General features: G+C 35.0%; 2 protein-coding genes across 17 annotated transcripts in view; one reads left to right on the top strand and one right to left on the bottom strand.

Moving 5' to 3' along the window:
* The first annotated feature begins 269 nt into the window (after positions 1-269).
* Positions 270-9,460, top strand: LOC113440724 (E3 ubiquitin-protein ligase RNF170-like). Of its 8 annotated transcripts, none has more exons than XM_087930003.1 (7): positions 270-391; positions 706-752; positions 3,503-3,570; positions 4,100-4,208; positions 6,993-7,066; positions 8,306-8,413; positions 8,760-9,457. In XM_087930003.1, the coding sequence occupies exons 3-7, from the start codon at positions 3,526-3,528 to the stop codon at positions 9,042-9,044; spliced, it is 621 nt and encodes a 206-aa protein (XP_087786129.1). In that variant the 5' UTR covers positions 270-391; positions 706-752; positions 3,503-3,525; the 3' UTR covers positions 9,045-9,457. The 8 variants fall into 8 exon arrangements, with proteins under 8 accessions (XP_087786129.1, XP_087786128.1, XP_026563099.1 ...); XM_087930002.1 differs by having other exon boundaries at positions 3,490-3,570; positions 8,760-9,456; XM_026707314.2 differs by lacking the exon at positions 706-752.
* Positions 9,461-11,161: 1,701 nt separating this feature from the next.
* FGGY (FGGY carbohydrate kinase domain containing) overlaps positions 11,162-16,926 on the bottom strand; it is a 146,796-nt gene continuing 141,031 nt past the window's right edge. For all 9 annotated transcript variants that reach the window (XM_087929993.1, XM_087929990.1, XM_087929996.1 and 6 more), the window contains 2 exons: positions 16,329-16,390; positions 11,162-12,178 (listed from right to left, as the gene is read on the bottom strand). In XM_087929993.1, the coding sequence (XP_087786119.1) occupies positions 12,097-12,178; positions 16,329-16,390 (144 nt within the window). In that variant the 3' untranslated portion in view covers positions 11,162-12,096. The remainder of the gene's footprint in view (positions 12,179-16,328; positions 16,391-16,926) is intronic.

Genomic DNA, 16,926 nt, shown 5'->3' with positions numbered 1-16,926 from the left:
TAGCGTGCTTTCTTATTAAGTTTGCAAATATGTCCTAAAATTGGACATATACATTATTTCTAATTTAATATCTCTTAAGATCTGGAATCTTTCTGGAATCACTAAATTATAGTTTTAATGATTTAATTCTTATAAATATGAGGAACAAATACTTCCACAAGTATTTGGAAATCCTACAAAACCGAGACATTAGTCAAACATGTTAATGATTAACTAAATTAAATGGCCCATCTTAATAAATTATGGGCTGTGACCTTCTATCACAACACTCTTCTGTCACCCTAACCTAGAGAGAAGATCAGATGATTTTTTTTGTGTGTGAAAAGTTGTCCCTAAGCATCTACTAAAGTACAGTCATATATAATAACTTGTGTGCCTTTTCTGGGACCAGGTAAGTTACTAAAATGATGTGAATTTAAGTTTAAAAAATGTGTTTTTGTATTTTCTTTTGCATAAGATAAAAGGGGAAAGGGAGATTTTCATTTAAGTATCAGAATAACTTTTCTTTTTGTTTTGCTTTTTGATATCAGAAGGTAAAAATAAGAGCCTTTTGAAAAAAAATAATGTTCATTTCAATTTTAGATTAAATACTGGAGGTCTATTCACATTCTCTACTAAAATCTTCTCTAAAATCATAACAGAAAAAATGAACACAACTTAAAAATTAAACTTAGCTGAATTTCATGCAATTTTTATTTATATTAGGGTATACTTAGCTGTATCCAAAGAGGAGCTGTTTCAGCTTATAGAAAGTAGGTTGATCCTTACTCATTGTGTGCTATCCAAAAACATTTCTGAGGATTGAGAGATCTTGTACAGTATAAGCTACGATTCAAAAAAGCTGCAACAGAAGAGAAACCAAAGTTGACTGCTTCATAGATCTGTTGACACGCATTTAAAACCAGGGTGTTCTTAGCAGTAGTGAATTTGGATATCATGAGCTGAGAACAGCAGGTCTGTGATTTGAGGTCCTCCTGGATTTGTAAGTTCTATAGAGCAGCAGATGCAGGCCATGGCCAGAGAGCTCTTTGCCAAGACTTGATTGGTGATGCCAATTCTAAGTTTTTTTGGGAGTGAAAAGTTGTTATGACAATACCTCATGCCCTCTTCACCTTACAATTCAGTTACTGAGATTCCCTATATTTAGGGCTGCCTTTGAAGATAACTCAGAAGCCAAAGTTGGCTCAAATATAGCATAATAAGTTCAACTCCCAAGAATTGTCAGGATCACTTTTTTCAACCAGTGTTGATCCCCTCCCGAGGTTTTATTTCTTCTGCATAACACAACTAAACTACAACCGTCACTTGATTTTGTCACTTCTCCATCTGTCACCCAATTGCCATTCTCTTGTACTATCGTATCGTTTGGCCTTCAGTTATCCTTGTTTTTCTTTTCAGGCCTCAGTATCCTTTAATTCTACTTAAGAACACATAGATTTTCAATGTTCTTACAATGTAAATCTTAATGTCAAGGCTTACTTTTGTTATGATTACATGCTGAATGGGGAGTGTTGGGTATAAATAAATGAATTAAATAAATACCACAATTTCTAATAATTGGGTCTAGTAAGGTATTTTATATGCTTGACATCTGAAAATTTCCTCTCTAGATCTATAGTTGAGGTAAAGAGAAAAACAAGGTTGAATTTTAAATTCTAACTTTAAGCAGAATATATAATATTTGTAGTGTAACTTGTTTTGTTAATTTAATAGCCTCTAAACCAGAAATCATGGCAAGATAGTATTAGCACTATCTACACATGTATATGTGTGTGTAAGCGCACACATGTGCACAGATAACATGAGTGCTAGTGTGGTGTAGTAGTGAAAAGCTAAAAGTCAGAAGACTGTGAGTTCTGGTTTTGCCTTAGGCACAAAGCCAGCTGGGTGACTGTGGGCCAGCCACCATATCTCAGCCCTAGAAAGGAAGCAGTGGCAAGCCACTTCCAAAAATCTTGCCAAGAAAACTTCAGGATTAGTTTAGGTAGTCATCAGAAATCAAGACTGACTCAAAAGCATTTGTATGGAGACAGTGTCAAGGTCAACTCGCTGACTTAGTCTTTGAGGGAGAAATGGAGAGATTTTTCAAGTGGCATGCAAATGCCTCAATGAATCATTAACTCTGTGAAATACCAATTTCTTTTTATAACTCATCTGGGATGCTGGACTTAGCTCAAAATAAACAGAGGACAGCTCTGATGCTTTTTTAAAACTAGCAGTCACTTAAAACTACAAGTGGGGTCTCGGGTCAAAGATAAGGAAGTAAGGGTTTTTTGACCCTATCTGCCTGCTGATCGGGAACTGTAAATGTCCACAAACCTTGTGTTATGCTGCTTAAAAAGAACACTCCAGATTCTGTTTGGATTATACAGTTAAAAGAGCAAACTGTCTCCAACAATATATCAGGTTAGTTAACCAATGATGGATTCTAACAAGTTATTCCTTCAGTCTGGAAATAGCTCTAAATGAAAAAAAAATGTTTCTAATATAGTCATTTCTGGTTAATTATATGAACTATTAAAAGAATAGAAATCAAGATAGAGATTTGTCTAATCCAAGATTGTAGAATTTATTATAATTCTAAAATTATAATTAATTTAAATAGTGAAATCAGTGATGTTTAAATTTGATAAAATAAACAAATGACTTTAGTCAACATGTTTTTTTTATTTCAGTGAGAATAAAATAAGTTATACACTACTAAGTTCTGAAAAAAATATTTAGAAATATACTCTTGCTATCGACTCATATATATATACATACATACATACAGGGAGTAATTATATTCCCTACAGTCAGTTAACTAAATGTAAATGTAACGATTAAATTAATATATTTGCATGCATGGATATTTTTTTATAATTCTGAAGCTGCCAACTTGCTCTTTTCTTAGGATGAGTTCCCCTCCCACCAATGTGGTTTTGGTGTCAAAATTGTGCCTGGTATTTGACCTGTAAAAGAGTAAATTTCTGAAGATACAGGATCACAGCCTGAGATATTTAAGTATTTAGGGTGAAATTTCTTTTAACCTCAGCAGTTGAGCAAATGTGAGAACCTTATGCCTCACTGAACTGGTATAGGATTCTCTATAGACTTCAGAATATGGGAAAGCGCCAAGCACAAGAATATATATGTACAGTCATCCTTGGATTGGAGTGAATGGGATAATGCATAGCCTAATTAGTTCTACCCACCTAATAACTGAAACAAAAGAAGTTATACACTGAAGATTATCAAATTACCAGTTAAACTTCAGCACCTGCATTGAAAATGCCTACAACAATTGAAAAGGTGTATGTGAAATGCAAATGTTTTGAAGAAAAATTATCCTTGGGAAGGAGGAGATGAGATGATTTTATGACTGAAGAATAGTCTATGGAAACATGGAAGAGCATGCTATTATATAAATATTCATTGTGCTTATTTGAACTACATACCTATCTAACAAAATGTCTTATCAACAACCTATTTTATCAAAATTATATCAAGTCTTATTTTATAGAGATCTGAACTTAAAGACAAGAAATGAGTTCTTTGGAAAAGAATTGTGTTCCTTCATCCTCCAAAATAGTAAGTTTACAACATTTCTTAAGCTACATAATACAAAAGCCAAAAGTTGTGTGCAAAAATCATAGGTATCAGGAAAGTTTTCAAACTTCTGATTATTTATCCTCCAGAAGAATTGAATATCCCGGAACCCAGAATTTTGTGGCAGCTTAATTAGAAACATATGGTTCCTGTTTTGGTAAGAGATGAAACTTCAAAAACAAGAAGTAGGATTACTTTTCCAAACAGAGGCTTGATATATGATATGCTGAATTTATAAAAACAGAATGACTCCATTAATCAAGTTTTCATGTATTAAAGGGATTGCCTTTAATACACTACTCTGCTTCTTTCCCATCCTACAACTTTTTTTTTAAAAAAAATGAGTGCTTACATAAGCGTTTTCAAAGGAAACCCACAATCATAAATCAACTACTATGGCAGATTCAGAAATATATAAAACTAGTAAGCATTCTATTAAGCATTGAACTATTTTTTCAGAGTAATCTGGAATTAACTGGAATATCTTTAAACAGTATTTTCCCCCTCTTAGGAACGTCTTCGGCAGTGGCAGCAATCCTATCCCAGTGATTTGAGCTGTCCTATCTGTCTCCAAACCGCTAATTTCCCTGTAGAAACCAACTGTGGACATTTCTTTTGTGGCAAGTTAACTGGGCTTTTTGCTCATACATTTTATTTTGCAAGACTACAGTAACCTTAACATGAAATTATAGAATCAAACTGTAGAGAACATTTATATTTTGTGAAACAAATGTCCTTTTGTGGATGGCACTATGCAAAAGACAGCTGATAAGGGCCAGTTTCCATGAAATAAATCAACATAATATTCATTGATCTATCTCTGAATATATTTACACTACCATGTGTGAACTAACCTTGCTATCTATTGTAAAAATGTATACATCCATCACTATTTTTATTATGAAAAAAATAAATGAAGCAGCACTTTTACTTCACCTATTGTATAGTACCACAGACATATTACAAAGTTTTGCAATGTTCAGGAAGTTTTGTGGACAATTAAACAAGGAAATTTATACTTTTGAGACCAAGAGTACTGTACTTATTTAATATTTCCATTTGAGTCTCTGAGCTGGCAAAAGGCCAACAGAAATAACTATATCAAACAGAACAAAAACAATTGGCAGTCAAAGCTTTAAACTAATTTAAATAGCAAAAATATGAACATTGTTGCCTTGAGAATTAAGTAAATTTAAAAACTACCTCCTACCATCTGAAAAAATGGCACAAAAACAAATTAGAAGTATTTCAAATCTATTTTTTTTAACTAAAAACACTAGAATTTATGCACACTTTAATATCTCTTCTTCACAATACTACATCATGCAATCTTACAGTGTTCAAAAGACGTTGTTGTTTTTCTTTTCTTAAGAAATTTTTTCCATCATGTAGAAAGAGATTTGTAGGTTTAGGCTTAGTAATATTTTGAAAAATTGCATGCACATTTTTGCCAACTGAAGACGAAGATACTTCATCTTTATCACCACTATATATGACACAGAGACCTGTGGTGTCTGGCAACATTAAAATGTAATAGTAGCAAATTACCAAGTAACTTGTAATTTTATTCTAGCAGAGTGGTGCATCTATTTTGATACAGAAAGTAGATATATAAAGGTTTATAAAGATTAATTTATAAAATGTGTATGGCTATTGACAAACAAATATTCGCTGCGTGGCTTATAGTTCTCAGATAATTAAAACAAAATGTTCAGAAGTATTTTTTAAAGCAGTTATTAAAAACAGTGAACACACAACATAAACATCCCATTTGTGATCAAGGACAGCATAGAACAACCATAGAACAATGCTTTTAAAAATGTATCCCCAAAGAGCAGTGTAGAAGGTAGGATTGTTGTTAAGATTTTTCATAGCAGAAATTGTTCCCAAAAAGTTTATACCACGGGGCATATGAAGAGAAATAGTAGCATGCCTAATGCAGCAAAATAGTAGTATTGATGACAGATATTTTTCTGATATAGGGCACTGCTCCAATAATGTGACCCTTTCATTTTTGCACATCATTCTACAAGCATTTAAGATCAGGATTATCAGCAGTGCAATATATCAAATTATAGAGTTATTAGAATAAACCTGTTCCTCCAGAATGATTGTAATACAAATAACATTCTGATATGGATTAGTAAGGAATTTAACGTATGGAATAAGACCTCACATTTATAATTATATTAAAATGTAATTCTCATTTTCCCACTGCCTTTGGTATCCACTTCCCTTTGTTATATAGGATAGACCATATAAAGGCAACATATTTAATTTAGCCATATTGCAACACATGTATATTAAAAATATCTGGCTATCAAAGCCAGAAGTGGAACTGATATAATCTGACTTTCTGCTATAAAACAAGAGCATTCATGCAGTTAACCACACCCACACAGGAATCCCTTCCTGATCTTTTTACTTTGTTCTAATAGTAGATGCTCCAAGTAGGGAGTAAAAGTTATAAAATGCATAAACCATTTTATTTCAATCCTCCCAAAATACAAGCTTGAAGAATATACAAATAGTTCAAATTAACCAACACATCCACACAATGATCGATAACAATGAACAAACTTCCCAATGAATTTTTATAATTTTCTCCCTGCATCCACTTTCATACAATTTTAAGACGGAAAGTACAAACAGGCTTTGGACTAGCTAAATTTCACTCTGTACATTTAATTATATTTGGCATTAAAAGGTGCAAGTATAACTACTGAAAATGTATTATCTTTTAAGTTTTAAAAGATTCATCTCTTTAAGTTTTAACTGCTTATAGAGCATGATTTTTTTTTTAAAAAAAGATTGTTCTTTTGTATTATTGTTACAAATTGCTACACATTTTCCAAAAGTCTCACATTTCAACTGAATTTCAAACCACATATCCAGGAAATGGCATAGAACACTAATATTGGGCCAATATTATTTTTAATTATACTAACTATATTTCTTGTGGGGGCCTAAAAAAAAAGAACTGCAACAAACATGATTGAAAGATCTGATGTCATTTTGAAATGTCTGAATCCACAAATACCCTGGCTTGAAAAAGGTTGCTTTTCCAGCCTTCAAATCTGCTTTTCTGTTCTAAATATGTCAACACAAGAAACAAATGCAAAACTTGAGTATTAAGTTTTCAAGCAATGTTTAATTCCTTTTTACAAATGTGCAAATGGATATCCATTTAATTACTGGCTCATGTAGAATTAAAATTTCAGTGTATAGTATTGTACAGTATACCTCACTTTGAGTTTTTGTTGCCTTCTTGAACAAAGTAACCACTCCTTGCTAGATTATGTAATATAGAAATCAGTTTTCAGTGTAAACAGCTATCAAGTTGGCTGCAGTGTTTTACCTCTACACAACTTTTTGGTTTACAATGTCATGTCTTCCTTTCCCAGGTTACTGTCTAATTCAATACTGGAAACATGGGTCTTGGCTGAGTGCAATCAACTGTCCACTTTGCAGGCAAAAAGTAAGAGTTTCCATTGTTTCTTTGAAGTTACAAAAGAAGGCAGAAAAATGCCAAGAATAACCCTCTCATATTTCAGGTTTTCATTCCTTAATATAGGTATCAGCATTTCTAATTTCATGCTTATCAGATCAAAGAACTATCACTGATTAAACAGTGTACCTGCAATAGGCTTTGATTTTTTTTTAAAAAAAATTAAAACGTTTGATTGCCTTCAAGGAACCATTTTAGTGTAATGGTAAAAGTGCTGGCCTAGAATCCAGGAGACTGTGAGTTCTGGTTCTACCTTAGGTAGGAAAACCAGCTACGTGACTTTGGGCCAGTCTGTCTCAACCCAGCTCACTTCACAGGGTTGTTGTTGTGAGAAAGGACCATTGTGTATGTTCGGCTATTTATAAAAATAAAGTCAGGATAAAAATCTAACAAATAAGTTCATTATTTCTTCTTATACTCCAGGGGTCCACAATCCCTAGCTATGGCCTGGTACCGGGCCGCAGCCTGTTAGGAACTGGGTGGTGCAAGTGGGCAAATGGATGAGCACGCAAAACTCCCTTTGTGCAAGGTGTGGGCTGGCGTGCTTGCGCGCAAAGTTCAATTTGCATTGAACCATCCTCTGTCCCCTCCCCACACCGCCACTGCTGCTACCGCTGGTTCCCAGAATTGGAATGATTGACTGCTGTTATAATCTACTGAGCTTCACCTGCTGCTTATGGAGCAAAATGCACAATGTAAAAAAGCAAGCTTGCTATAGAAGACATTAACCTCAAAGGGTAAAGCATATTACCCAGAAGCTCCAAGAAATAGCAATCATGAAATAGCATCAGGACTCTTGCTCTGGAGTCCAGTTGGCTAAAGAATGATGGCAGATGGGGACCAGGATAGCCTTTTCTGCTGATCAGCAAAGCCTTCAGAACATCATTTCCTCTTAGGTTAGATTAGCTCCAATCCTGCTGGACTTTCACGTGGTCCTGAAAACCTGGTTTTGAACCCGAGTCGGGGGACTGGGTGTGTGATAGAGCCCATATCCAGGTTATGTTGATAGTTGTTTTATAAATGCTTAGTGGCTACATGTTTTCATTTTTATATAGTATGCATTTATTATTTTATTATAAGCCATATAGAATCATGTAGTGTGAAATGGTGGCTATGTAAATCCATATAATTAATTAATTAGGTCTTTCTGTCTACCGGAAGACAAACCTATGTCTTTGTTCTAAACATCTTGGGTTTTTTTATTGCAAGGTTGTTTTTTTGTACACCTGTTCTGAAAACCAGCCTGACAAGAAAAGCAAGCAAACTTTCTATGACATCAGAATTTACAACAAACGCTTCTCAGGACTCCCTCAGTCTGTAAGTTTTTTCCACATCAAGAAAATTGGTCCCATTAAGTTGAATTACCTTGACAAGATTCCATGAGTGAAGTGGTATGGCTATTCTTCTAAGGAGAAGTTAGATTACAGATTTCTTTTAATGGGGCATTATGGTGGCTGTCATGCCAAAAGAAAACAATCTTTTGGGGTGACCCCAAGTTAGGAAGATGAAAGAGAGCTGACTAGTTATTTATTCCACTTTGTTCAGTTTTATTCTATGGAGTTCAGCAATGGGCAAATCCCCAGTTATAAAATTCCTTCCCCTAAAATCAGAATTAAAATTAATAAAGTAGTAGATTCCTAACTTACCCCATCTCTGTGCTTAGTTTATAGATCATCTTTATGACATGCCACTTCTTCTCCTTGTTATCCTAAGAGGAATCTTCACTCTAACTGCCCTTGTGTGGATCTTTCTCTTCAGAGTTGTCATCTGTTTTTTTGGAACCATCATGTGCTCAACCTGCCCACCTGAAGGGATGCCTGAACCTCTCTGTGGAATATTGCAGACAGCTGATAACTTAGCTGTCATGCTCTTACTTTTGATTAGCTTTATAAACATTTGCCCTCAAATGGAATCAGAAGGTGCAAATAGGACGATCTCTAGGGAATAAAACATTACCTTGGCATCATAAGAGAGGGAACTGCATTGTCTCTGAAAGGTCAAAATTAACCAAAATTTACATTTATAATGGACTGATAGTGGACTTAGTTTTAAAAAGTGGTTAAAAATGATAAAGAATATATTGGCTGGATGCTGTTATGCTAATAAAGGACTGAAAACCCAGTGAGGTCTCTGAGTCTTTAAAAAGGCATTGCTGTTGTTTTAAGAATACATTTTAGGGTATCTTGGGGACGACTGAATAATTGATATATCCCTGATTAGGACATTGATGCTGGTAGTTAGAAGCAGGCACAGGAATTAGGAAGCAGAAGGTACTGAGAAAATGAGGAAGTGGCAGTACTAGATAAAGTTTATCTAAGTCTAGATGTTAATAGAGTAGAGTTGAGTAGAGTAGAGTACTACAGAACAGAATAATAAAATAGAGTTGGAAGGGACCTTGGAGGTCTTCTAGTCTAACCCCCTGCTCAGGCAGGAAATCCTATACTGCTTCAGACAAATGGTTGTCTAATCTCTTCTTAAAAACTTCCAGTATTGGAGCATTCACAACTTCTGGAGGCAAGTTGTTCCACTGATTGATTATTGTAACTTTCAGGAAATTTCTCCTTAGTTTTCATACGAATCGTAGGATTATGTGAATACAGTATAAATAAAATAAAGAGATTGTTAATGAAAAACACATGCTTCACATGTTACCAGTACAAACATTTTATGTTAAGATTCTTGTAGAACCACCTCATAACACAAGCTTTTATACATTAGTTATGCTTAAAATGATATTTATCTAAATACAATATGTATATACATCTATGCATATACATGTATTCTTACAATGTTCTGAGAGTTGCATTATTTCTTTTTATACCCATATTTATGTAAAAATTATTTCAGAAAAATTACATAGTTAGTCCTCAACTTATGACCACAATTGAGGCCAAAGTTTTTGTTGCTAAGTGAGATATTTGCTAACCGAGCTTTGCTCCATTTACGACTTTTCTTGCTAAAGTTGTTGAATGAATCACTGCAGTTGTTAAGTTAGTAACATGGTTGTTAAGTGAATCTGTCTTCCCATTGACGTTAGTTGTTAGAAGGTAACCCATAGGTCAGGGATGTCAAACTAGGGGCCCGCTGGCCTGATGCATCATGTGGAGGCCACGCCCCTCCCAGCTCTGTGAAGGGAAACAATGTTGCTAAACGTCACATGACAGCAGCGTGATACCATGAGTTTGACACTTGTGCCATAGGTGATCACATGACACCGGGACACTGAAACCATCATAAATTTGAGTCAGTTGCCAAGCAATTGAAGCTTGATCATGGGGATACAATGGTTGTAAATGTGAAAGACGGTCATAAATCACTTTTTTCAATGCCATTGTAACTTTGAACAGTCACTAAATGGACTGTTGTAAATTGAGGACTATCTGTAATCCTAGAAAACCCAAGCAAGAAAGGCTAGTTTTGAGAAATAGTGTTTACAAGGAAACATAAAATAGTTGGATAACTCTCAAGCAGTCATTATCTATTTTTCTTTTTCATCAGCCAATTCTGATGGAATTTTACTTTATTTTATCCCAAGCTGGTGCTATAAATTGAATATTCTGAAATACATTTTGAATTGTTCAGTGTATTTGAAACAACTGTAAGATATTATAGCAATAGAATCTAGACTTACATACTGCTTCACAGTGCTTTACAGCCCACTCCAATACTGCTCCCAACAATCTGAGTCCTCATTTTACCCGCCTCAGAAGGATGGAAGGCTGAGACAACCTTGAGACTGGTGAGATTCAAACTGTCAAATTGCAGGTAGCCGGCAGGCAGCAGAAATAGCCTGCAGTACTGTACTCTAACCACTTTGCCACCACGGCTCTTATCCAAATACTGAATCATTTTTTTGTGGTAGGGGATTGAAAAAAAACAAGGTTAACAGATAATAAACAAGAAACACATTATCTAGGTAACAAGAAACTTAGGAGATTATGAGCTGGAACAGAGAATTTATCTGATGTTTTTCTAAATTTTTATTTTTATCTCATAGAGCTTTGAATAATTGAGCAAGTTTCAGATTAAACTGATCAGTTAAAATAACTGAATTGAGATAGTAGAAAAATGTATAAATGATCTTTATTAATTTGGATAAGAACAATCTGCAATACTAGAGCCACAACGATCACCTTGAACAAACTATGCATTTATTAAACCCAGAAATCAAGGACATGAGAAAGAAACTCAAACGGATTCTGCCTTAACTCCCTGAAAGATGGATAGGAAAACACAACCAGATTTTTAACATTTTGTTACTCTAGCAAAAAGCAAGCTCCTCCAACATTCTTGTATAACAAGAGTCCAACAATCTGTTTTCTGACTTAGTCTACATTGAAGGGCTGGCAAATGAGTTTTAAGATACATTTAAAAGTACACTGATAATGAATTGAAAAAAATATGGTGAAAAATTATATCTATTCTCTTCTGCAGCAATTTATTCTACAAAGTTCATTAAGAGTACGTCTTCTTAATTTTTGGCTCTCATATTGTCACATTATGACTCTTGATTTTGTTACTGGAAACAACAATAAGCAACAAGAATGAAATCTTTCTCCAATTTAGTTTTTGACATTAAATAGAAAGCTTGACCAATGAAGGTACATTTACTGTATAATTATGACATTCTCTCTCCCAAGCTTCAATTTATTTTATTTTCACGTAAATTTACAAATTTTAAAAAGTATGCATTTTGCATATTTTATTGATATATTTTATACACTTTTGCCTAATACACATATTTTTTGCAAGCTTTTTAACAGATTATGCAATTATGAAAAAATTGAATGCTGAATGGTAGTTGCAGTTCTGGTTAAGACACTGATTCAAGAAAAGTAGATTTGACAAGTTTGTACCATGATATCACTTTAATAAAATACATCTCTGTTCATATTCAACAGGATATAAAGTATTTTTTTAATTTTACTATAATGTTTCTCATTAATGTATATAGCTAATCAAGAAAGTCAAAGAAATCAGTCAGACCTCTAATATGCTGTCTATGCATTCAGCATGATGGATTTATATTTTCTTTGATCTTCCACAAGTTTTAGAAACACTTGGTATTTCTTGTCATAAAATCTATGGAAAAAGCATAAAGCCCAACAAGTTAAAGGACTTGACAATATTTATAATCAAGAAGAATGCAATAGGCCTCTTCTTTGCTAAACTCAGTTAAACAATACCTACTGATCAGCACAATATTGCTGTGATGTTGTTCTGATTCAGTTACCATATTTTTTCTGTCTATAAGACCCTTCCATATATAGGATGCCCCCCCCCCCCATTTTTCTTACCCAACATTCAGAAATAAATATTTTAAACATTAAATAGAAGATATTTATTTTGCAGAGTAAGACATTCGCTTACCGGTAGCGGTATTTATTTTTTTTGTTTTCTGACATTTTTATGGGCTCAGAACACTCCAACATTACCACACCCTGTCACATCTGGGCACTGGCTACACCCTCTCTACAGCATCAGCTGATGTCAGTTACATAAGGCTCACGATTGGAGGAAACCTGTGAGCTTGTCTCTGCAATATGAAGTTTTGCTCCTGAGGCTAGTTTGCAGAGATAAGGTATCGGCAGTTTCACAACCATGGTTCTCTTCTCAGCTCCCCCCATGTATAAGATGCTCCTCCATTTTTAGGTAAATATTTTTAAGAAAAAGTATCTTACACAGAGAAAAATACAGTAAATAGGGACTCTCTGCCTGAAGTTTTTGGCAAATTGCAATAATGAAACACCAAAAAATACCCTTGAATTTCCTTAGAGGAGACCTTGGTAATATGTACAAATCCATTTTATTTCCTACTTCAGACTATAAAAAGGTGAGAGAAGGATTTTAGCAACTGTTGGACAGGAGAAATGCAAAGGAATATGAAACTTGTCACATTAATTGAGGCACTACAGCAAAATTCTGCGCTCCCCCACACTTCCTGAAACCATGTAAAATTCTATAGAACATTAGATAAAGTAATGTAAAAGGAGGCTGCCAGGAATTTTGTAGTTGTTATCACAGATAAGTTGTTTCAGCTGTCATTGTATTTATTTAGACAGTGTGAGGGACAATGTCTGAAGTATACCCATTGTCATTCTTTAGCAAGCAAATATTTGTTTTTTTTGTGTTACAATGTTATACAATGTTCCTTTGTCCTATCAAGCCCTTGAGTTTGGACCCCACCATGGTCAATGTAAACACAGAGATGGAACTTGGCTCCACAATTACAATGCTATCTTGACTTTTGAAACTCCACCCTCCACCCACTGCTAATGCCCCTGATTCAAGATGTCTGATTGTAAACCAGAAAAAGGGTCACATTCCTCTAACAAACTACTAAGGTATACAGTCTTATATAATTATGAAGTATAAATGTAACATGCGGGGTTCCATGTTCATTTCAATGGTTCTAATACTTAGGCTCTTACTACTAAAGTCACACACACAGTATTCTGTTATGAGTGATAGACCGAAGTGAGCTAGGAATTGGTCAATCAGGGGACTGAAGTATAATTGAACTACTTAAAAGCTAGGTCATAAATTCTACGACTTTACAGAGCAGGTAGATAAATCCTCTTGCATTTGCTGGCTAGTGATATTTCACTATCTGCAGTTATTGGGGTTAACAACCCCAAATATCACCAGGATTGTTTTCTTGCAGGTTATCATATTTCCAGAGAGTATCTGATGTGTTTTAAGAATTCTTATTTCAAAACAGCAGCCAGTATAGTTCATATCAAATATCCATTGCATTCAGTAGGAAACTTAATCCAAATGCATTAGAGAGGCTGTGCCACTTTCTAAAAATAGAAGCATGTGCTGGGACCAATGTGTAAACAAGGGAAGAATCTTTGGCCATTTCAAAACCAGAGAGTATTGGTTCAAATAATCTAATCTAGGCCCATCCCTTTGTGACCTTTTATTTCCTCATGGCTAATGACCTAGCTCCTTTTGATTTCCCAACTACAAAAGAAAAAATTGTCAGGGTGTCCTGACTGGTAGGAGATTTAAAGCAACAGGAATCTGAATGAATCACAGTATTGGAATTCTCCATGTGTTGAAAAGATGTTTCACTGTCACTTTTTCCGAGTCATCTTAAATCTAGATTCATTTTGCCAGAGTTCATTTTGTGTTCATGTTTTTAACCTGTATACAGATTAAAGCCTTCACTGCAAAGTAAAAGTAGGAGAATTCTCCATAGACTTTATATGTAAAACTTTCAGTGAACCTGCAGATGGCACCAACGCACTTCTTCAGTTCACTTCAAGTTTCCCTACTGCTTAATATTTGAAGACTTTCTTTGAGCCTAAAATAAATTTACTTAAGAAACTTCATGAAAGGAATGTTCTCTCAGTGTGTTCTGCCATCTTGTTGGAGGCTAGTTCAATCCTCTGCTTTATTTGTAAGCTGAAAGCAAGAAATATTCTGCGCTCCTAGGGAAGTTTTGAAATTTTGAACCACGCATCTTTCATCCTCCCACTACTGAATATATAAACGCAGAGGGGTCTCAGCTCAAAAATACTGTATTAAGTTCTTATTTTGAAAATATTGTTGTGAATTTATTCTTGTTGTGAATTTATAGTGTTTAGGAGTCCTAAGTGGGAATCCAAATTTATTTCTTGGGATAGTTTTTCCCCCTAGGCAAAAACCAAAGAGTTTGTTAAGCCTTGGCCAGGGGAAAGGAGAATCAAGTCTAATCTTAGAAAAACAGAAGAATCCACTGTACCCAGGAAACTAAGCATGTTAAATTAAGAATATACCAACAGAATAACTAGAAAAATCACGGAAAGGAAAGTGTCAGGAATTCTCTTCAGAAGTCTTGGTTTACTAATTTCACAGAGGACAGAAGCTCCAAGCAGTTTTGTAAACACAGCCTGTTAGCATTGCCGAAATGCAGCAGAAACCCAGATCCCTAAAAACTTTTAAGTAGAAATTTTCTATTTTCCCTTCTCTCTGGAAGGAAAAGTGCTATTGAATGCCATCATCCTCGCACTTGTTCTCCCTGGTGAATCAAGGCATTGGCCTCCTGAGTATGTTGAGAGGTTTGTGCCTTATCACCACCTCACCCTGCTTAATGACCTGTGCATTCACTTTACAAGCACAACTGGGAGAGCCAGGATTGAGCAAAGCAGTCATACAGCATCTCATTTAATGACCACTTCAATGAATGAGATTGCAAGGCCAATTATGATCATTAAGTGGGAAGGACTACCTGTGTATCACCTTTTTTCCCTAATTCAGAAAGGACAGTGATTTGAAAAGCAGGGCTTGGCCAGCCAATATTAAATGAAAGTGAAGCAGAGACAAATAACAAAGTTGAGTCATCTTCTTAGCCAGGGAGGGGATTCTCCCGGTTCGGACCGAACCTTGTTCCGATGATCAATCTGAATGAACCGGTTCAATGCGATGAACATGTGGGCCCGCCTGCCTGTCCCTGCTCTTTCCTGTGTTTTATTTCCTTTGTTTAGAGCGGCTTGCCATGTTTCAGCTGTTTTATTCACAGAGGCTGCAGTTGAAGGTAAGTATTAGAGGCTTTTTTGGCGCAGGTGCAGGTGCGTGAACCGATTGATACACCAGTTGAATCGCACCACTACCCTTAGCCCCTCCCTATTACATGTCAGGGCAGGAGCAGAAGAGAGAAAGAAGGAAGATTGGAAGGGGGAGGGTGATGTGTTCACAATAAGCACTTTTTAAAAACTGCACACAGTGAGCATGATCCCCAACATGCCATAATTCATATGGCCCCACATGAATATGGAAATCCCAGCAATATTTTCCAGTGAAAATCAAAAATAGGGAGAGATTTGCAACAGAGGGGGAGTTACTTGCTTACTATTGTCTGTCTTTCTGAATTTGTCTACTTGCTGCAACACAGATATTGTTAAAAGCTGGTGAAATAATCAAAGTGCAACTACAGAGAAGGAGAACCAGCTTTCTTTACTCCATAAAAAGCTCTATTACCACCTCAACAAGTTAGAATGGAGAAATACACATGGGTTTCCTTTGCTGATCACCTGATATATTATTCAGAATAACAGATACCTTGGTTTTACTATCTTTTTAAAAGCATTTTACACATCAGGTTGCAATTTTTGGCCACATGTTACCAAGTTATGTTTTTTTAAAAATGGATGTTTAAGAACAAAGGGATAAAAATTTCCCAGCATAAATAGTTTTATGCAATTTTATAACTCTCTAACAAACAAAACTCACTGAAAAATCCTATTACCTTTTATCCTTGTGATTTGGCAGCACAATCCGGCCAATTTTCTCCATTTTCTCCATAGCATCCTGTTCAAAGATCAACAGAATACAAAGTTGCCTGTTTCAGTTTAACATTCTTGGTAAAAAAAAAAAAAGCCATAGATGTTTCAGAAATTAAACAGACCACTGACGAGCCTAGACAAGAGCATGTGAACTACGGTTTTTCCCACTCTACAATGGCAAACAGACTACTCAAGTAAGCCAAGTATCCTGGAACCATGAAGTAATCTGATTTTTCTTGCCCTATTTTTTAAAAACAAACAAACATAGGAACTAATTTAGAATTTGAATAAAATGTGGAAATTATTAAAAAAATAAAAATAAAGGCATCTATCCATGTGACTTTGATAATTTGAAAAATTAATATTTTTGAAATTTCTTATCTTCAACCAAATTAAAATACATTTGGCCAAATTTCACTGAAAACAGATTTGGGTTAGTTTTGATTAATTCCTTCTGCTGATTTCAGTTCAATACTTATGGACTAATTTGTTGCATGTATACATGAAACTCGGTCCTTTGCTTTTGTTTTTCAAGAGCTGGACTGCTACTATCTTCTGTTA

The sequence above is a fragment of the Pseudonaja textilis genome, chromosome 3 (assembly GCF_049901715.1).
Source record: "Pseudonaja textilis isolate UNSWEBS1 chromosome 3, rPseTex1.2, whole genome shotgun sequence".
Taxonomy (NCBI): Eukaryota; Metazoa; Chordata; class Lepidosauria; order Squamata; family Elapidae; genus Pseudonaja; species Pseudonaja textilis.
This window is presented reverse-complemented; position numbering and strand designations above follow the sequence as displayed.